Source organism: Pelmatolapia mariae, linkage group LG22, assembly GCF_036321145.2.
Source record: "Pelmatolapia mariae isolate MD_Pm_ZW linkage group LG22, Pm_UMD_F_2, whole genome shotgun sequence".
Classification (NCBI taxonomy): Eukaryota; Metazoa; Chordata; class Actinopteri; order Cichliformes; family Cichlidae; genus Pelmatolapia; species Pelmatolapia mariae.
In genome coordinates, this window is record NC_086245.2 from 685,666 (window position 1) to 708,357 (window position 22,692).

At 39.7% G+C, this 22,692-nt stretch overlaps 1 protein-coding gene across 2 annotated transcripts in view; it reads left to right on the forward strand.

The window, feature by feature from the left end:
- The window catches only part of cacng7a (calcium channel, voltage-dependent, gamma subunit 7a), a 41,609-nt gene extending 21,849 nt beyond the window's left edge, over window positions 1-19,760 (forward strand). For both annotated transcript variants that reach the window (XM_063465605.1, XM_063465606.1), the window contains exons 4-6: window positions 1,574-1,714; window positions 10,844-10,989; window positions 14,955-19,760. In XM_063465605.1, coding sequence (XP_063321675.1) covers window positions 1,574-1,714; window positions 10,844-10,989; window positions 14,955-15,476 — 809 coding nt within the window. In that variant the 3' untranslated portion in view covers window positions 15,477-19,760. The remainder of the gene's footprint in view (window positions 1-1,573; window positions 1,715-10,843; window positions 10,990-14,954) is intronic.
- Window positions 19,761-22,692: the final 2,932 nt, after the last annotated feature.

Genomic DNA, 22,692 nt, shown 5'->3' on the forward strand with positions numbered 1-22,692 from the left:
AGTCATAACACTGCAGCAGCTCAGTCGGAGAGGTTACTGAATAAATCATAGACCTTACTCAACGTAACACTGAGACAGCTCCAGCAGACTTCTGGTTCCTGTGTTTACTTGAAGATTTCTGACAACACAAAAAAGACAAAGTGTTATCTTAACTGTTCAGTACAGTAGAAGTAATTCTTGTTCATAAAAGGGGATACACAGTCTCATCCTAATGAACTGGCTCTCCTATGTTGTGTCTCTAGTAGGTATCAGTCTTAATACCCCTCACTGCATGGTAAATGCCCTGTATTTGTATAGCGCTTTTACTAGTCCCTAAGGACCCCAAAGCGCTTTACACATCCAGTCATCCACCTATTCACACACACATTCACACACTGGTGATGGCAAGCTACATTGTAGCCACAGCCACCCTGGGGCGCACTGACAGAGGCGAGGCTGCCGGACACTGGCACCACCGAGCCCTCTGACCACCACCAGTAGGCAATGGGTGAAGTGTCTTGCCCAAGGACACAACGACCGAGACTGTCCAAGCCGGGGCTTGAACTGGCAACCTTCCGATTACAAGACGAGCTGCCAACTCTTGAGCCACGATTGCCCGTGCATTGCATAGCATAGCATACATAATGTTGTTCAGCTTGTGTTTAGTTGTTTTGTCCTTGAGAGTAACTAGTTTTGGCCTGGCTCTGCTCAACCGGGATGTTGTGCATGAGAAAAATTCTTTGCACGTCTTTACTTCACACCTTCATTCATGTGACCCTTGGTGACTCACATGGTGACGTCGTGTGTTGACATCTCTCAGGACCACCTGCAAGGTGACAACGCCACAATGAGTTTAGTACCTGGAACTCGCCATCAGTTTTTAGAACTGGCAAAGCTTTTCAGATGAGAGGTGACACATCTTCATGATCGTAAAAGGAGGTCCATTTGCCTCCAACTCAAGTGCTTAAGAGTACCGTGAAGTAGATGACTAACAACTTACACAGACCAACCACAATAAAGCTGAGGCTATATAAAATAAAAGGCAATTGGAAATAATATTACATACAACAACCAGTATGATGTTAAATATAGTTATCTGGCTCTTAATGGTTTGATAGTTTTATGGTGAAATGGTATGCTACAGTATGCTACAGTATGCTACACCTGCGTGGTTACAGTGGTCATCAGGGCAGATTTTCCACTTTTCCCACGACTAAAGAAAACACAGAATTTGTAAAAATAGATGTAACAACATGATACACCTTAAATCATTTAAAATACACAAAACAACCCAAACACGAAGTCACAACGTTGTTATTATGTGCGGCAACGTGGCATTAGACATTTTTGGGCTTTAGAGAAATATTCTGCACAGTATGAAAAAATCCACTTTATCGACTTCATGTGTCTCGTAGTTAATTTGCCTGAAGCTTTATTTTTAATTCAGGAAATAATTTGGTAACATTTTAAATTATTCTTGATTAATGTGACCATTTCTGAAGGCTTAAACTTTTATGAGTTTGAGGTTTTCCCTCATTTTTATTCGTATCACACACTCCTTCTTCTACTAATCCTCCTTCCTTTTTTTTTTCAGAAATGGTCCGGACCGCCACTCCCTTCCCCATGGTCTCCCTGCTCTTTGTCTTCACCGCCTTTGTAATCAGCAATATCGGGCACATTCGGCCGCAGCGCACCATCCTCGCCTTCGTTTCTGGTATATTCTTCATTCTGTCAGGTAAAGTTAATCTAAACCGAAAGTGTGAGTGGGATAAATAAAAGCCTGCGCACACTAACTGTTGTTTACTCATGGAAACAATCAAAACCTCACAGAACTCATGGAACAACTGCACACAACTACACCTTTCTTGTCACAGTTTGTTTCCTGATTTTCCAATTGTTCTGCTGTTTTTTTTCGGTCATTGCAGAGCTGCCTCGGAGACAAACATAAGCACACAGCTGTCATAAAATCTGTGGACGGAGGGTCTGCAGAGAGAAAACACATTCTCTGGTTATACAAGAAACACAAAATCAAATGTTCTCATTGTATTGATGCCAAAAAATAAAAGTGAGCTCCATCAAATTAATGGAACATATGCACATCCTGAGGACATTTCAGCCGCCAGGCACTCTCAGGGGTTTATGATCAGGTGATTAAATCCAACTGTGAACTCTCATCAACTGCTTGCAGGTCAGTCTCTCCTTGCCGCGCTTTAAATTGCAGGCTTTACAGTCCGTGATGGTGGAAGATTTAAAGCTCATCGCAGTGCTACAGATAAAAAGGCTTTAGCAAAAGCTTTGTAGTCTATTAGGGATTATAGTGGTTGAGGTTATAGTTTCTATAATAGCATTTTTAACTTATTGTCCTTAGAGTTAGTTGGATTTTAGTTAGAAAGCTCTTGTCTTTCTTGTTGTGCTGTAGCATAACTGTTGTGAACACCTAAGCCTTGAAGGTGTCAAACTCCTCTTTCACCTGTCTGCTTAGATAAGATGTTAAATAGCAACCAGGCAGCAGAAGAGAAGTGCACTTGTTAAAAGTCAACATTCCTAAAGGTTAATAAAAGAGACGGCTCAGTGGATGGAAGATTCACTCTGCAGCTCTTCTAAGTGTTTCCCAGCTGACAGCTTGTCAGGCCATACCTTGTTCTTGCTGCTGGCTGAACAGTGAATGGGGCTTAATTCCAAATAATTGCTCTCCGCTGGAAGAGCTACAGGGCAGCAGTGATTTGAGGTCTTGCTGTGGGCTTTTGGTAAAAACTTTCAACATAAGTCAAGCCATCTGGAAAGTAGCTTTAGTACATTTTGACATTTCAATCAGAAATTCAGTAATGAGGAGGTTGGTTTGATTCGGGATGACACATTTGGGGTCTGAGCCAAAACTCTCCCATTATCTCACTGCAGTAAGTGGACTGGACATCAACTTCCAATGCAGTCGAATTCTATCCCAGTGGAAAGTTGCTAGGTGTAACTGTTTTGTGTGGTTGATCACGCTTGGTGACCCGTATGGTGCTTTTAAAAAACGAGATTTACTTTATCTGTAACACTCACCCAAATTATATTATGCGGCTTAAAGTGTGCAGACAACCCTGACTAGATATATTTGGCATTTATCATGGGCTCATCTCCAGCAAAACAGAGTTTCAAACAGCAGTGTGTCTCCAACATTTTTGAATATATTTCAACATGACAGTGCCTTTTATCATGCCGCCAAAGAAGAGGTTTTCCCTATTTTTGTGCAGAGGAACCTGCACAAAGACCCGACTTAAAGCTCATCTTCCTTTGGGATGAACTTAAATGTTAACTGTGAGCCAGGTCCCTTTACCTCTTATCAGTACTGGAGCTCACTAATGCCTCTTTCAACTAAACTGGAGCAAATCCTTGCAGCCAACCAAAGAGAAATTGTCATAGTGACAACTTAATGTCCACAGTTTTGGAGAGACGTGTTCAACAGTGGAAATGGATTCAATGGTAGTTGTTTACATATCTTTCTCAGGTGGTAACATACTTTATACCCAGAGACTGTATTGTGCTGCAGAAGCATCAATGAAAATGTGTTATGAAAGAGATTTGTTTTTTCAGGAAGTCTTTGGACTCTTTGACCACGTTTGTGCTATGGATCAATTTATTTTATAAGCAAATAATATAAAAAGTATTTTTTGTATGGCTTGGGTTTCTTGTTATTAGTTTCTGTCCCAGCACTTCCTTTTAAATTTTTAATACATCTTCTCATCCACCCTTGTTAGTTTTTAATGGTTTGTTCTTTTTACATCAATTTTCTGAACATCCTGCTCCCAATCAGTTACATTTCCTAGTATTTATGCTTATTGTGTAGCACTTTCAAGCTGCTAGATTATCTTGTGTCTTGACAGCAAAGGTTTTTTTTTAGGTTTTGAATATTTCTTGATATTTACCTGAGGGGTGTACACCATGTTTGACATAGCCTGGCTTTTTTTTTTTTTAGTTTACTGGCTCAACAACACCTAAAAACCCCATTCAGCAATAATAGGTAACAATCCCTCTTTGTTGACTCACGTTTGTTGCTTCAGTCTCTGTGCACAGAAACGCACATTAAATGTGTTGTTTCACTCTTCTTTAAAAAAACCCAAAAGGAGCGACTGCCTGCTTCAGTCAGACGTTATCAGAGGATAGGCGATAGCAGGCAAAAGTCAAGACAGATCCTGCAAAATAGCCAAGAGAGCATCTGTCAGAAAATTGTGAAATAAAAGGAGCATATGCACTCGGTGCACGCTCAGTGCTGCTGTTTATGTCTAATGTGACAGCTGCACATTAGAGCCCTGCAAATGTAAAATTGGTACATTAAACATCTGTGCATTCAGTTCAGATGCTGTCCCGCAGCCTGATAAGGGCTAAGCACATTAGTGCTTGTTCCAGCAGACTTGTAAATTCCTGTGACTGACACATTTTCCTTTGTGATTTTAGTTTTCCTTTACCAGTTAATCTATATCTCACTTAGAGCATCTTGTAAAAGACTGAGTGAGAATGTGACATTGATTTTAAATTTGCTGTAAACTCGTAAAATACTGCAGACCAGGTTATTTGCTTGTATGGTGACCTAAAGAGTAATGACAGTAAAAATAAAACCACCTTTGTTAGACTAAAATCTCACTTTAAGCTCTAAATATGCACATGCAAGTACCGCTATGAATATCTGTAAATGATTTACACTGATCAGTGGTCAGTATTCATAATGTGTTAAAACGAAGCACTGAGAAAACATGTAGGAGGAAAAATTCAATCTATTAAAAACAAATGTGGATCAACAGTATGAAAAACAGAGCTGCTTTGTCCGAGGGTCCAGCAGGATTTTCTATAGTATGGTAAAATAAATACTTCACAGCCAGCAGCCCATGTAAAGAACTCAGCATTCCCCGACGGTGAGAGCCTGGCATTGTTTCTGTCTTGTACAGTTTAGTACATGACAATGAAATTTGCTGCCGCGGTGCTTTGGGAGGTTTTTGGACACGTCCTTATACTTGTCACCGTTGTAACTCACATGACTTCAGGTTTTCAAGGCTGCTGTTCTGTGAAAGAGCTTTAAATCTGCATGTAATAAATCACGTGATGTTGCCAACAAGCCGCAGTAATTGTTGAAATATAGATTTTTTTAAATGTTTTTATGTTTTATCTTCATAGATAATGGAAACAAACAGGAAACAGTGGAAACATCAGCTTTGAAATTGTATTTAAATGAATAAGAAGAATCTTTGCTTTGCTATGCCTTGTATATGTCTTCCTATTTCTTCATCTAATCACAGTTAAAAACCAGTCTTCTCTCTCATGATGCTTCAACACCACAACAATGAAATGTTTTAATGAGCTTAGTGTCTCAGTTGTGCTTTAAGAGTCAGTGCAGCCAACAAGGTGACATCACCTGCTGCAGGAAGGCCGGGTGACGTTTTTGCTCAGTTTCCTCGGATGGTCCATTAGTTGCTTAGATTTTGTTTTGTTTGAAGTCACTCTCTCTCTTACTATGAGCCGATAAGATGACATCACCTTCCTGTTTCTCTTTCCTTTTTTTTATTATTTCGTGCATGAGGGAGCTTTACCTCGCAGATGCCAGCTTAGCATGGTGGAGTGCTGACTGGACACATGATGTCATAGAAATGTCGCCAAGCCAAGAAGGAGAAACACATTTATGCATCGACACGAGTCAAACACACACAAATCTGTGCATGAAACACATATTACCAAACACCAAACATGTGTACGTACACATATATATATACATGATAGAATTTGCATTAATACACACTGTTTTTTCTGTTATATATATATATGTATTTCCATTATTTCCCTTTTATAAATATATATCATGTGTTATCGCCCAGTGTGTCCATGGGTGGGCACAGTGAACACCCAAGTCTGTGAATGTGATAACTTGGTGACATAGGATTTTCAAATTCACACCATAGGTGCATTTACTAAAAACATCTGTCGAGTTCCAGTGACCTTGACCTTTATTTAGGTCAATAAAGGAGGGCATGCTTTAGGGTAGGCCTGCCTTCTGATCGATGAATGATGGCCAGATGAGCTTGTATATCTTTGGATTTTCAGCCCTTTTCATGTTTGTCGCTGATCGCATCTTGTTTCAAAAAGCTAAGTGAAAATAAAGTAAATCTTCAAACAATAAGGCTTCATAAAATAATGGGTGTTGTGACACCTATATTTTATATAAACTACACCTGCATGTATGTCGTCTGTCACCGCATCTCGTAACTATCTTCGGTCTTCTTCTATTCTAACTCGCTTTTCCACATCCTTCTCCCAGTATACCCAGTATCTGTCCTCTCCATGTGTCTAAGCTAATTAAACAACACCTCTCTTGCAGCTGATGAGTCCAACCAGAGTTGTCTTAATCCTTTCCATTCTTGTCACTCCCAACGCAAGTCTCAGGATCTATAGCTGCCTCTAGTTCTGCGTCCTATCTTTTCCTCAGCTGCACATTTCCAAGCCGTAACTGGTCTCATGACCATCTCGTCGATGCCACATTTCATTAAGACTGAAACTCTATAATTATGTGGTCTTTAAATGGGAATTTGAAGTCTACTAATGAATAAAGCAAAAAAGAAAACAAAAGGTTTATTAAGAGCATCTGAAAGAGGATCAGTTTTTATATTTTTTATTCTTTTTTTTAGTTTTATGTTTGTTTGTTTGGAAAACAGACTCTCAGAATAAACCCTGACAGCCTCTTTTCACCTTTGCTGAAGTTCTGTCGCTTAAAAAAAGAAAAATCAACAACAATTGTTGGGCTTCTTTTGAGAAGTAGTCTGAGATTTCTGTCCTGTTGTTCACGGCTGAAAGCGTTAGGTGAGAAATCGATGGCTGATGATTGCCAGTTTCACTTCTGAACAGCAAATTGACGACACTTAAGCTCACTTCTATTGTGTGCTGTTCTCTTGTCGTTTGCCATAAAAGAGCATGCTCCAAATATCAGTGAGAATGACATCATGCGGTTGCAGAAAATCAGCATGTGTGTATTTTCCTTGTGAAAACTTGCCATCAGTCACAAAGCAGCCTGAGGTTATAACATGGTGACTGTGTACCAGCTGTTTCCTCTGTTTTCTCCTGTCTGTCCTTCCTCCAGTAATTTTCTCCCCTCTCTGCTGTTTCTCCACCTCCTCTCCAATGAATGTGTGTGTGCTCATTCATGTGTGTTCATGGGTCCTAGCACCACATGTCTGGGAGGCTTTTACTGAGATGTGCATTCAGTTCACAACACTGCCATCTGATGGCCAAACGAAGGAAATACAGTGTTCAGACTAATCTCCTTCGTTTCACACTAATAGAGCGGTTTGACATGAAATGAGGATTGACATTAAACTTAAAAATATCACAATATAGATGAGTACTCACCAAAGTCTTGTTGCCTGTAAATACAGCATATGATAACAATTTTCTTTTTGATATGTACTGACTTTTCTGTAGGTGGGATGCTTTCAACACCCAGTCAGTCATTTTTTGTTCAGTCACCTGAATCATGTGCCCTGTTGTCTTTTGTTGGATTTTTCTTGTAAACTTTTATCTTTTCTTGGGGGCTATGAAATTGAAAGGTCAATTACTATTTTGTATCCTAGATATTAGTCTGTTACACAAAGAAAAAGTATCTAGTGAACACATATTTTTAGTCAGGAGTAGTGCTTGACCAGCACTGGTTGCATCTATTGATTGATAAATATATCTGTGGTGGAGGTGTGGTCCCTGGCTCAGCTGCAGGGGAGGAGTGAGGCAGTGCCAAGGAGGCTGGAGGGACAGGTGTCAGGGATTTCACTAACGAGGCTTCTCCCTTTATATATAGTGAAGCTGGAGACCTGGAGGAAGTTGTGTGTGTGAGACCAGCTGAAAAGCTAAAGTGGGTGCTGAACCTGTCATGTATTTGTTAAGCATTTTTGTGCGATTTGCAATAAACACTCCTCAAATTGTTGCAGTCTTTTGGGTCAATCACTACAATGTCCCTAAATAATATTGTCTTCACTGTAAGCTGTCTCAATCACCAACATAGGGGAAAACAATGATAGGATAATTCATGACATGTTGTGCAGCTGTGTCCGACATACATTTACATTTTTAAGGAAGCGCACAGCAGATCTTCTGAGCTACAGAGTTTCTGTGACATGTCAGTGTAGCAGCCTAAATATGGCTTAACACGTTTTTGGAAGCTCCATGTAGGCTAGTGTTTATATATATATTTATTTATTTCAGTGTTATGTAGCACAATCTATGAGATGAATCCACCAGTGACACTTTTAAGAGAAAATGAGCTGTAAGGTGATTTTAAGTGGAAGCATCTGCATCATTTGCTGTGTTTGGAATGAGAGGGTTTCACTGTTGAAGGATTTTGCAGGTCAGTTGCTGTGGTTAGTCTGTCGACAGGGGAGGAACTGACGCACTCCTAATGAGGCTTCGCTTCTCCCATACGAAGTGTGTTTGTGGGATTGTGTTCTTGTTTATCTCTTTTTGCCACGGCACAGCTTGTTTCTCAGCCTATTTACAGTACAAGCAGGACACATTATCATTAGCTATTCCAGCTACAAAGTGCACACAAATACACACGTGCACAAACAAGAAGAAAGGCCCATTCAGATGGGATTAGTATTTCAGGGTAACCAGGGAATGCAGCATTAGCCTCGCCCCTCCTGATTTACTGGTTATTTGTAGTTTGGAGGTTTGTTAAACATTTATGAGGGATAGAGGACTAAATGTCATAAGCTGCTTGTTTCTTTCTTTTTGCTCTTGTATTTAACATGAAACTGTTTTGACTCTTTCAAAAATGATACACTTTGCGCATTTAGATATTACGCCCTGTCCAAAACATTGGTATGTACAGTTGTTTGTCTTACTGTGTTTACAGTGACAGTCCATTATTTTAATTGTCAGAATGAACTCATCTTAACCTCTTGGCTACACTAATTTCCAGAAGCCCTAAAAGGTGACAGTAAAAAAGATCGTGTTCCTTGTTCTCTCACAGAGGAGCTGTTATCATTTTTGAGTCATTGTGGTCACTTTTTATTACAAACTACAGAAGTATGTGTTTTAGATATGTTATTTAATCCAGCGGTCCCCAACCCCCGGGCCTCGGACCGGTAGCGGTCCGTGAGTCATTTGGTACCGGGCCACGAGAGTTGAGGCTCAGGTGTGAAATGTATGGTTTTTAGGGTTTTTATCGGTTTTCAGCGTTATTTTTTTATCGTTTTTATCGTTAATTCGGTTTTCCTGGGTCTTTTCACGTGTGTTATGAATAAATCTTCTTTTTTTCGGTACCGGTACTAGTTTTATTTTGTTGTATTTATCCGCGACACCTTAAAGGCCGGTCTGTGAAAATATTGTCGGGCATAAACTGGTCCGTGGCGCAAAAAAGGTTGGGGACCGCTGATTTAATCCATTTATACTTTTAATTCCTAACTATTCTCCACAGTGGAGATGAGCTAATGAATCCACTGTAGGACCATGACTGCTTCAAAAACTGTGTGTAAAATAAACTAATAAATGGTAAATGGCCTGTATTTGTATAGCGCTTTAATTTACACTACATTCAGTCATCCACCCATTCACACACACATTCACACACTGGTGATGGCAAGCTACATTGTAGCCACAGCTGCCCTGAGGCACACTGACTAGAATGCAATGATTTGCAAATACATTGAACCCCATATTTAATTGAAAAGAGTAACTTAAAAAGTTATAAACAATCCTATAGCATCTACACATGTTGAGTATATCTCACCCTTTGTCTCAGATAGAGACTACCTAAACTTTAAAGACTAACAGTAGATAGTGTCATGGCACTGGGTCTGTAAATTCTGGTTTCAGTTAGAATTCTTTGATGTCGTATGCTTCATGGTTCTGTTTCCTTGCCTCCCCTGTGTCCACGTTTCATATGTAGTCTGTCATGTCTTGTTTCCTGTTTTTCTTTCACAGTCTCACATCCTGTGTTTCACAACTGTATTCAGTTTTGTTTCCTCACTGTCTGATTTTGTCTGATTACTTCCAGCTGTGTTTCCCTCCTGTTTCCCACCCCCTCGTTATCCTCTGTGTATTTAGTCCTCTGTCTTGCTCTGCCAGTTGTTGCGTTGTCCCACATTGCTGTGCGTCCTTCTTGTGGTCCTTGGTCTCTGGTGTTCATAGTTAGCTTCTAGTTTGTCTGTTTATTGTTTCCTAGCTTCCACGTTCTTTGGTTCCATTGTAGATTACATTTTCTTAGTTTGTATTTTTTGAGTTTTTCTACAGTGCAATAAAGCTGCCTCTCTTACTTAATCCCTTTGAGTTTCTAGTCCTGCTTATCTACAACTATCTACAAGCTAGGTGTTCCCGGTCAAGGTGTTCAGGTCAAGTTTTCCTGTTCCGTACTCTGCTGTTTTTTTATGAAGGCAGATATAAGCTATATATTAGAAAACCAAATAAAACCTTAACACTGTCAAATAATAATCCATGTTTTTGAGATTACATTTTGAAAAATAAAACACCTTCTGTGTTTACTAAAGGGTCTGCACAGTAACAGCATCTAAATGCAGCCTACTCAAATGTGATGACAAGCAGACTGCAAACAAAAACCAGAAAGCTTTTTGTAACTTAAATCGTGTCCCTTTTATACAACTTCTGCATATTCATGTGCAGATATGTGTTTATAGAGGTTACCAGCCTGCAGAAATACCCTGTTCCTGAGGGAGTTCCAGTGCCTGCTCTGGGGAAAGCAGATGGCTCAGAATAACATCCAACACTTGACTCATCTTCTGATGTTATATTTTACTTATGCAAGGAGACGTGGATACGCTATATTATCATACAGCGGGACCATCTATCTTTATCACTGTGTGATTACCATATGTGTGTATTTGTGCTCTTGCAGGTCTTAGTCTGGTGGTGGGTCTGGTTTTGTACATCTCCAGTATTAACGATGAGGTGATGAACCGACCTCGAGAGCCTGAGCAGTTCTTCCACTATCACTACGGCTGGTCCTTTGCCTTTGCCGCCTCCTCCTTCCTCCTCAAAGAGGTGATTGAAGCACGCTAATACGCACCACCACACGCATTCACAAAGAGTTAATCAAGCACGAACACGCACGGCTGCTGCACACAGACAAACACGTGAGTGATCGCATGCTGAACGGAAAACTCACACACTGCAGATGTGCTCGGGCACAGTGAGAAGTTCCCAGTGACACAAAAATGTGCTACTGCTCAACATTTATAAGCCTTAATGTTCACGCAGAGATTGTTTGGAATCTTGCTTTGATGTCGACCATGCTGTCTAAACATGTGCACACACAGTCGCACACACACACGCATGCATGCTTGCTGAAAATGCAGACTTATTCAGCTAAACACACACACATTTAAAAAGTGCCTGCGTAGGAGCCCGTCATCCTGCCCGCATCAATATTCATAAATGTTAATAGCTTGAATACTTGAGGGCAGCAGCTCTGTCGCAGCACAGCTTCATATGCATCCAAATATTCCTCACTGGGAGAAAGAGGGTGCTCCATTCCTCCTTCATCCTTCATTCCTTCCATTTCATCTCTGTCCCTTTTGTCTTTCTCCTTTCCCTTTTCCTGCTGCCTCTTCTCTGCCTAACTCAAGTCTTTTCTCTCTTTATATGTCCTCTACTTTTATCTTGTCTCTTTCTCTCTCCTTTTATCTTCAGTTCTTTAATCCTCTGTTGTCCCCTCCTTCTTCTTCTTATCTCCTCTGCTGTCCTCTTGCATGGTGTGCCTTAACTTCATCTTTTGCTCTCTTCTCTCTTACTTCATATTGTACCATTTCTTCCCTTACCACTTCTTTATTCGCCATCGTTTCTTTGATCTTAGTCCTCCCTCTTCAGTTATCTTTCAGTCTATAATCCTGTTTTCTTCTTCCAATCTCCTCCTCCAGTCCTCGCTTAAATCTTTGTCTCATGTTTTCTCGCTTAGCTTTTGCTTTGATTCTCCTGTAAATTTTTTTTAATTCACGTCCCGTCTTTATTTTTGTCCTCCATGTCCTCTAAATTTTTCTTATTTATTCTAATTTTTATCCTTTCTTCTATCCTCCCATCTTGTTTCCCATCTTTCGTGCCCATAAAGTGGCTGTCATCTGTCTTTATCACGTCTTCACCTGCTGTAATCACACGCTCCTCCTAATCTTCTATTAGTCTTGCCCCTCTTTTCCTATTTAATCCTCTTTTCACTCATTTACCTGTCGTCTTTCCATTCCTTTGACATGGGTTTATCCGTCTTAGCATCTTTATTCATGCATGCGTCACTCAGGCATCCTCTTCTTTCTTTTTTTTTTTCTTTTTTTTTCTTTTTCTAATCATCCGTTCACTCGCTTCCCCTTTTTTTTTTTTTACATGTTTTATCACTTCATTCCTTCATCTTACTTCCTCTCCTTTTATTTATTTTCTTCAACTCTGCCCTCTTTCCATACCTTATCTTCTCTTTTCTTCCCCACTCTTCTTCTAATCTGCGCTGGAATAGCAAAGAACATTTAACTACACAATTTTTCTGTCACACACACACACACACACACACACACACACACACACGTTCATCAGCATTCAGGTTTCAGGGTTGTTGTAGCGATGATGTTGTGGATGAATAGTGAATGAGCTGTGAATGCTCAGCGGATGCCCGGGTGAAAACATGAATACATTTTTGATAATGGCTCATTCCGCTGAGGAGCACCGAGCCTTTTTGTCAACTCTCTGCAAAATTAGTACGGATTTATTTCATCCCCCCACCCTCCTCCTTATGGTGTGTTGCACTTTAGGGAGGATGATGCTGATTCTTGTGTTTAGTAAATCTTTATGCGTATGGGAATTTTCTGGGAACTCTGCATTGTTCACTTTGGCTCCCTTAGGCAATGCAGATGTTGTCGTGTCATGGATGGAGAGAGAGAGGGGCCTGTTCCCGCTTCATCTAATTTATGGGTTTTTTTGGCAGACATTGTCAATGCATCAATGTCACTTGCATTGCTGTCTATCCTAAACTATATTACTAGAGCTGTTTTGAATATGGCCAGTTAGATCTGAAATTCTATAGCCAGTAGGTATGTTTTGGAGTATACATGTGATTTCAATCATTTTACATATTTTTAGAAGCTAACTACTTCCACTATAAGAAAGATAGCAATAATATATATAGCAATAATATATATGCAATATTTCCAAAAGTATTTGCTCGTCTGCCTTCACCTGCATGTGAACTTGAGTGACATCCCATTCTTAATCTATAGATTCTATAGCTACAAAGGATGTGAAGTCGACACACCCTTTGCAGCTATAACAGCTTCAAATCCTTTGGGGATTTTAGAAAGTTCTTTCAGAAGTGCCTTTGTGAGCTCAGACACTGATGTTGGAGATAAAGGTCTGGCTTGGTCTCTGCTCTAATTCATCCCAAAGGTGTTCTGTTGGGTTGAGGTCAGGACTCTGTGCAAGGCTCTCGATGTGAGATACTCATCATGTTGGTGTTATTCCTGGATCTACAAAACGTTGATCGCTCTGTTTTTTTAAAGATTTTTCTGAAAGGACATCGGCAAGTTATTGTCCAAGCTGCAAAGCTATGACATCATAATTACGTGATTTGTCAGATGCAATGTTGATCCTAGAAAAACATCAACACAATGATATCAGATAGACCGTGCAAGCCAATCAAGTTCTTCCACACCAAACTCAATCATCTATGTCTGTAAGGTCCTTCCTCTGTGCACTGGTGCACAGTGGCAGCACTGGTGCATGTTGGGACTGGAAGGAGTCATCCCCATACTGTTCCCACAAAGTTGGGAACCACTTCATGTTTAAGTTGCTGTTTTTCCCAACCGCTTTCACTGCTGGTGATTCTATGAAGAAGCCCATGCTACTCAGTAATGTCATATTGCTACACTTGCCTGTTGTACATCAGTATGTACGTTAACATGCTCATACACGACATCACAATGGAGGTGGGTGCCTACATGGTTATTTTATTAGTTGACAGTTCACACCCTCTGCATAATGATTACAGTTTCTTCCTTTTGAATGAAGGTTTATAGTCCCAAAGCATAGCTTCTATATCTTACTATAGATGATAGGGAAGAGGTCTACCTGCAACTAAACCTGAGCTGTGATTACAAGTATTAGCCATAAGCAAAAGCTACTAAATTGGTCTTCTCCTTTAAGGTCATTGTTCCCATGGACCTCAAACTTGTTTCACAAACAAATATCAAATTCTTTCGTCGCTGGTGGAGAGATGGGACTCAACCAAGAGGTCAAATAGCAGTTTTCAGTGCAAGAGTCCATTGTGTCTAAGCCACAATTCACTCGCTGGGCCCACGTCCTCATTTGAGGTTTGACAGCATTTTAGTAGATAAAGGTAAATGGCTTGGACATGAATTGAGCTGTAGTTCAGGGAAGGCCTAGAAGGGGACTGGCGGCGGCTCCCGGGCCTGGCAGATCCCCGTGTACTAATGAGAAGCGAAGAAGTTAAAGAATTGAAAAGGGGACGGAGGGTGGGGCACGTAAATGAGAACGAAAAGGGGGAACATATATAGATGAGAACCGGAAGGAGCATGTTTGGAGGCATGGTTCTGCTCCTGAAATTCAGATACTTTATCTCCAAAAAGAAACATCAGGTCAGCACTGTGACCAGCACAATGGTGTTACTTTTCTCGACATTCATGGACTTGTCGAGTTGACGTTGTCCCCCTGATTCACCCAGGATCACACTCAAAGATGCACAAATGCAAGTGGTCAAAATGTATAGTGTATTGCCACAATGATGGACTGTGGAGAGAATTGCATTGCTTTTGTTTGGAAAAGCATGACAGACATGCTGTATCACTGCAGAGGAGTGTGTTTAAAAAGCCAGAGTGAGATACATCATGCTTAACACCAAACCTAAAGAAACGAAAGAAAAACTCATCAGACCAAATAATATTACCACTGGATGAATCTACAAAACGACAAACAGGATATCCTGTAACGTTGCAGTATTTTGTTTGTGTCTCCAGGGTGCAGGAGTGATGTCTGTCTACCTCTTCATGAAGCGTTACGCTGAGGAGGAGCTTTATCGGCCCCACCCTGCACTGTACCGCCCCCGCATGTCTGACTGCAGCGACTACAGCGGCCAGTACCTCCACCCAGACTCCTGGGCTCCACCACAGCGAGGCCGCAGTGCCTCCGATGTCTCCTCTGACATCTCCATCCAGCTCAACCAAACTCCACCCCAGCAGCCATTTCCCAAGGGGGGCAGCAGCTCCCAGGCAACACCCTCTTCCTCTGGACCGTCATCAGCTGCCAGCTACCAGCTCCAACCAGCTTCTTCCTCCTCCACCTCCTCCTCATATCCACATCCTCTTCACCCAGGTGCCACCTCCACCCTTTCCAGGGGTTCACATATCCACTCCCACCCTCAGCCACACCCTCACCCGAGTGGGCCTGCACCCCAGTCCCTGCCTATGGCGGCGCCACCCTCTGCCGTGCCTCCTCCACGCTACCACGCACACATGCGAATGAGCGCCTCGCCATGCTAGGCTACATATGGAGGGCGCAGGAGGGAAAAACACATCTGGGGTTGGGGATGAGGGTGGGGGGTTAGATTGGTTCTGTTACAGCGCTTACACACCACACGACAAAAACACACATGAACACAGATCCTGTACCCGCCAAGTGTGTGGGAGGAAGGGTTGTAGCAAAGAAGTAGAAGAAGTGAGGTTTAAGGAGATCAAAAAAGAGGAGAGAAAAGAGGGGAGGAGGGGAAGAGAAGCAGGTGGGCGGAGGGATGACTCACTGCTGATGCTGAGCCCGAGATGAAGACAGACACTCAACAAAACTTTTAACACGCTGGGAGGGAACATGGGAGGGAGTGAGAGATACGATGATTAGTAGCAACAAGACGTTTGTGGGGTTTCTGACGGGTACATTCATCATCACGGCCATGATACACAGGCAACAGTGTCAAACAGCACAGGAAACAGGAAGCTGAATCATTTCCAAAATGCTGTCCATTCACAAAAACAACATAAATGTTGAATTATGAATCATATGAAAACATTACCCAAATTTCTTGTAATTAATGTTTTCATATTTTTGTGAATGTGGTTGGGAAGATCGATGCAGTATCTTGATTACTTTAGAAATAAATCTTGGTTTTATGGAAGTAACCCCTTAGTAATGATTATTAAAAAATATGTATATTATTATAATTATTGTTTACATTTTGGTATTTGTCCATAAGGGAAGCTACATGCAGTAGACATTTGAGGGTGTTACATCTAACACGGCTCACAGTTTTCAGAGAATAAATCTAAATTTGACTCCGGTCGTCTCAGTTAAAGGAGGACTTTGACCATTGAATGTTTGTTTGCACATTTTCACATTGTGTAAACTATATTTATTTTATGTCTTTAAAATCTGGTTCACAACTAGGATGGACCATTTTTTAAGGCTATTTATTCTGATTTAAAACAAAATTATCTTGAATTTATTTAGTAATTCATTTCATTTTACAACAAAAAAATAAAAGAGTTTTAATTAAATTTCAGAAAACCTTTATCTTGATGGAAGAAAAGTTTAGAAAAAAAGTAAATAAAAGTACTTTTATTTCCCACAGATTCCCATATTAGTCCAAAAGGCCAATGGAAAAATCCTTGGTGAAATTTCTAATCTCCAGTTTGAGCTATAAAACAAAACAAAAAGATATCGCTGCATTACCACATCATTTTACAGTGCAGATGTAAAGAAATAAATAAAATGTTTGACAGAAGTGTGCTGTAAAAAGGCCAGCAGACAAGCTCTAATAAGGCCTAGCTACTTTAACATATTAAAAAAAATGTTATTAGTGTTTATTGAAAAAAAAAAACATTATTTAATGTTTCGTCTGTTTTCACATGGAATTTCCAGGTGTATGTAAATTTAACACCACCACATCCTTCAGTTCTTCCCAACCCTGTTCATGAAAAACCATCTCTATGATACAGAGTGCCCACTGTATTAATAATCAGTATCACTTATCACTTTTGCCCTTGTACCATGACCTACAGGTACAACCAGAGGTAAACTGTGTATTAATAGAGATTTATACTTCTAATGTACAGATCTTCTTCTCCCTCTTCTGCGATCTTGCTGAAATAAATGTTCTCCCATATGTTTAAGATGTTTTAGCTATCAAATTTTCTAAGTTGTTTGTATTAGAAGTTGGAAGCTTTGAGAATGAATGTTTAACATTTTGAAGACTGAAGCAGAAGATATAACTGAGACTTTTTAACTGAGCACAGTCAAAGACCATCTGCGGGAGCTTCACAGGTTGAAGGTTTCCATGACCTGAGCGAATGGGGACTGTCTCTTTCAGCGATGATCACCCATGGTACAATCAAACTGGATGCCTTGGAGTTTTAACGTTGACGCCATGAACTTAGAATTTATTGTCTTAGATGTATACTTAATACTACATGCAGATATGAGAAAATGTAAAACCAGGTGGAGATTGAATTCCATTTGAATCTATTCAATTCACAAAAAGAACTCCAATAGGACTGAACTTACCTTGCCTTTTTTACTTGGTTGGTTTATATGGAGTTATTAATAATTGATTATCTACCAGTTTTCTAAAGTAAATATCCAAGGAAGATGGCTCTTTCCATTTGTAGTGATTTATATTTGGCGCTTTGTTTCTGCACTGTCTGACGTAGCCTGACGTAGCAACAGCAGCAGCAAACTCTCAGAGCTTCCATCAGTGACAACAGATGTGTCATTAAGGCCTCGGTCACACAGTTCAGTGATACCCTGGCAACCTCTGGTAAATTCCCTAAAAAAGTTGGTAAATGCTGAATGTTCCTGGTTGTCACTAGGTGAAATTGATTGCAAAGGAGGTGCTGCGCCAACAACCTCCTTGTGATTGCATTGGTGGCTAGCAGATTGCCACAGTTGCCTGTAGTTTGCATGGCAGATACCAACTTGTCTGCAAACACTTGCCAACTGCTCTCTGAGCTGTAGTGGAATACATGGAATTTGAAGGGCAATATAAACCAGAAATGGAAAATGTTTGCCTTCAAGTAAAAGTTGTGCCTTACCGCTGCAACTAACACTTTTATTTTGAAGGCCGTTGGTCTCTTGTTTCTGGTTTATGTCGCACTCTTCACAGTTTTACTACCACTTAATAGTACCACCACCATGTAGTTGGCACATGTTTGCAGACATCAGCATTTTTAATGCAAACGACAGATGACTGCAGCTTCCTGTTAGCAACTACAAGGAGGTTTTTAGTGCAACATTGTAACAACCACTCATAACTGATTACAGAATATACATTTTCTGGTAAAAGAATGCACATGTTTCACTTGTAAGCAGTGGTTACTAGATGGCCAGTCTTTAAGCCTGTGTGATTGGGGCTTTAGTCAGATACTGCATGAAAAGGACAAGCCTGGGTTTAGGTAGACTGCGAAAGCGTTTTGAATCCCGATAGCTTAAATTGTGTGAACTCTGTGAGGTTTGACAATGAAATGATCTAACAGTGTTTAACTTTGGTGCACTTTGGTGACGGTGTTCTTACCTGAACTGACAGGTTTATAATGGAATCTCAATCTTCCTGGTTTGTTATAATGAAGTAATGTGTTTATATAAAGAACAGATGGAGGTCGACGCTTTGATGAACATAAACCTGGATGGAGAGCAAACTAAAAATGGGTATGATTACAGGTTTTTGTGCTTTAATATGTATTTAGCTTAGCACTTTAAAGTTTAAAAACACTTTTAATCTGCACATTTTAAATCCTCATAATATGAATCTTTTTTAAACAGCAAGATAGAAAATTTAAGGTCACCTATGTTTACAGTTTGTAGCATAACAGAAAAATGTTAGTCCTTCCAATATTACAAAGAGCAAGTTTGGGATTATTTGGAATTATTTGGGATTGTGTGGGGTTATTTAGAGGTATATTGAAAAAGCTAACTGAATAAAGCTTCTGATTCTGAGTACCTATAAATATGTTACTATGAAACACATTTTCCAGTTTGCCTCCTATCCAAGTTCTCCTGTTGCACAGTGACCAGAAAGATTGCTTGTTTTTGTAGCATATTAACAATCATGCCTAGCATAGGGCATTGTTTGTAGCCATTTTTAGACCTACTGGGGAGAAATGTTACGCTTACAGCCTGTGATACTGTTAACGAAAAACATTGTAGCAAATTAATTGCAGTGTTAATAGCATATTTTATGAATATTTGCTATGTGAAAATGAAATAGAAAATTCTTTAGCAGCTGATTATGAGAGCTTCTGCTTTATGTTTTGAGATGTTTATTTTAAATGCCAAAGCTGAGCATCCTTGCTGTGTAGCGAGCACACACACACACACACACACTAACAACAAACAGACACACACAGAGATATATTTATGTAGCTGACCTCTGAGGGTTTTTTTCTTGATACAAATAAATCAGAACAGCGTTTTTGAGGACATCACATTAGAGATGTAGAGCTCTGATTCCGTGAACCACTTTTGAAAAGTTTACTTCCTTTATTCAGCGCAGACGTTTCCTCAGACTGTGATTTGGGTGTATATATCTTCTCACTGTATATTCTTTATGCCAGTTACCCTGGATATGTTTACATTATCAATGATAGGGGAAAAGTTTACATTAATGATTCATGATCAGACAATAATTGGCCATGATAAAACATGTTGGTTCCAATAGAGACTTTTGTTTTCAATATTCCTGAAAATGTACTATTTGCAGGATTTTAAGCTGCCAGCAGTGTTTTGTTTAAAAGTTTAAAACCAATAAAGCTTGCCTGGTTCCAGCCTCCTTTGTGTTTAGTTGTTCATAATGTGCACTCATTTAAAAACTCTTGTGGGAATTTGAGCAGTAGTTTGGAGACAGTTTGTTTGTTAATTAAAATTGATCGAAAGATTGTTATATAAATGGAAAAAATGGGTAAATAAAATGTTATGCGTCACTCGTGTTTAAAACTGTTATAATTTTGTCAGTTGATAGTTTATATAAAGACACAATTTATTAAAGAGAACAAATTATGATTTTACTTATCTTATGTTTGAAGTGGTAGGTGATCATAAATGTGACCAAATGAAGTCAGTGTTTACACTGTGAGTGGTAGATCTTACTTTACTCACTAGCAAATACAAATACATGGATCCTCTTTTCTGAAACCTGGAATGACCAAAATTTCAAAAACAGACTCAGTCACTGATTTCACATCATACTGAGTGAAACACTGAGTCCATAATTCCAACAGCAAAGTGGTCACATAGGCCAGGGCAAATGGCCATTTTCCCTGAGGTGTTTTTGCAATCACAGGTATCGCCTCCTAGTGGCCATTTAAAAAAAATACAGGTTTAAGGCACTTCTGCACTGGCATCACTTTTCACACCTGGAAGCTACAGCCATATTTTATACTGCCTATAGTGTAAATTGGGGTGGGCATTTCATATATTTCTGGCTCTGTATGATGTCATAAGAGAGAGGATAAAACGGTTATCTCAAGCACATGGCTCTGTGTATGAGACCAGAAGCTCCACCTGCACCCACCTCCTGCCTACGGTTTCTTTTTTTGAGTGACAAGCGCAGCCAATCATAAAAACTTAAATGGGGAGCTGAAAGAGCTTCTTTTAGACAGAGGGACTGAACCACAGGCCAGAATAAGACAAATACAGATTATAGTGAAGTATGAATCATACCAAAGTGGTCTGGAGTCAATGAATGAAAATACGGAAGTACAACAGGTCCATGTTTAAAAGGACTAAATACGATGGTTTTAACATAATGCGTCATGATGGATATCACTGCTGAACTAGTCAGTTGTCTCAGTAATAAGTGATCTCCAGTCCTTAGCAATCCAATTGGGATTATTTTTAACATTTTCACCATTTTTCCACCTTTCACCACACATCCTGGGCTACTGAGGGCAAAGGATCGGCTTCAAATGTCACAGGAGAAAAAATCCAGATCAGGTCACACAGTGAGTGAAAAATTGATTAGTTCAGAAACATATTTGCATGTCTTGATATCAGCACTTATGTAACAATGGCAAGCCTGAAAATGAAATGCATTATGGCCCCTTATTAAAGTATGACTCACCTCTTGCATAACACATTTGCTTACTAAATCGTTTTGATGGTATATTTTTGTGGAATATTAAATGATATTAAATGATTATATTATATTTATTCCAGAATGCACCAAACCAGTATAATTTCTGTATAAGAGCACACCATAGATAAATTACATAACTTTGCGCTGATGTTTCTGCAGTCAGTAACTAAGGAACACCAAACAGTTTTGAACCAGAAGGCTTCAACGCTACCTGGCTAACTTTTTTGAGGCATTGCAGGTAAAACTATTCCTGTTGTAGCATTGTTTAATGTTGTGTTTTAGAACTTAACTGTCATCTTTGCTGCAGAAGCATTTAGCATTATGTATGGCATGGCAAGTTGTAAATGGTCACAAAATGCAGTAGCATCACAATCACAGTAAAACTTTTAAGATTTTATTTCTCAGCATACCATGGTGAAATTTGCATGATGTACAAGTAAGTATGTAGTGCATTACATGTGTACTAGGAATGGGAATTGAGAAACTCATTCCCAGTTCTTGCCAGTTCAATTCTTTGGAATTGCTAGTCTGCCTCCCTTTGGTTCTACTTGTACTTGCCGATTTTAGTCAGTGTGCTGGAGGGGAAAATTAGTCTACAGCCTGGATGTGGAGATTACTTTGATTTTCATTGCACAAAAGGATGAGAGTGCGATAGGAAAGTGCAAACTGCATCCAGCAGCTGCATTATGATGCTAACACAACTTAAGCTCTTTGCTAACATCTGCACAGGCAGCATGCTAACGCTAAACTAGCAAAGAACCGAGAGTGATGAGCTGAGTGTATTTCAACCCCAGCCCAGCAGCCAGACCCTGAACTTCAACTGGTGTGATGAACAGCAGCCTATATATTTATACTGTTAAATAGTAAATATGAGACAATGTGTTTCAAGTCAGTTTAGGGAGAAAGATGGAAGTAATGTAACAAGTAGTGTAACAAATTATCTTAGGAGTAATTAAGAAATGTACTACATTACTGTTGAATGCTTTGAATGAATGCAATGTTTTTGAGAGTCACCACTATTTCTAAGCTGCATATCAAAGTGGACCCAGTTAGAACCCAGTGAGAATGGATAAGAGAACTGATAAGGAATTGAGTTATAAGTGATATGATAACTGGAATCACTGAATTCTTATCATTTCCCATTACTAATGTGTACTAACAAAATATTTAAACAGAAGCTCAGTAATATTGTGAAAACTAATTTTAAGTTAATGCAGTAGTGTAGTATCGTTCAGTCTTGATACTGGGGAGTTGCTCACTGTGTTTAAGTTGCATTGCTGCCTGGATTCTTTTAACAGTCCAATAATATTGAACTTTTGTTTTGTAGGGATATTTGAGCTCATGTTCTGTTTAGTTTTTCTGGTGTTTTGGTGCATTTATTGTTCTAGTGTTTCAGTATTGAAATCTTGGTTTTTATTATCATTTTCTATTACTAGTTTTGGTTCACTCTGTGTTTCCCTGTCTGTGTTGTGGTAACTTCTCTGTTTTCATATTTACTCTGATTCCTGTGTCTAGTCTTAGTTTTCTTTTCTTATTTCATCTTTTACTTTTTCCTTTCGGCCCTTCTGTTAACCTCAATTCCTCCTTTGTGATTTCTTGCCCTGCCCTGATTGTCTTCGCCTACAGTTATTTTGACCTGT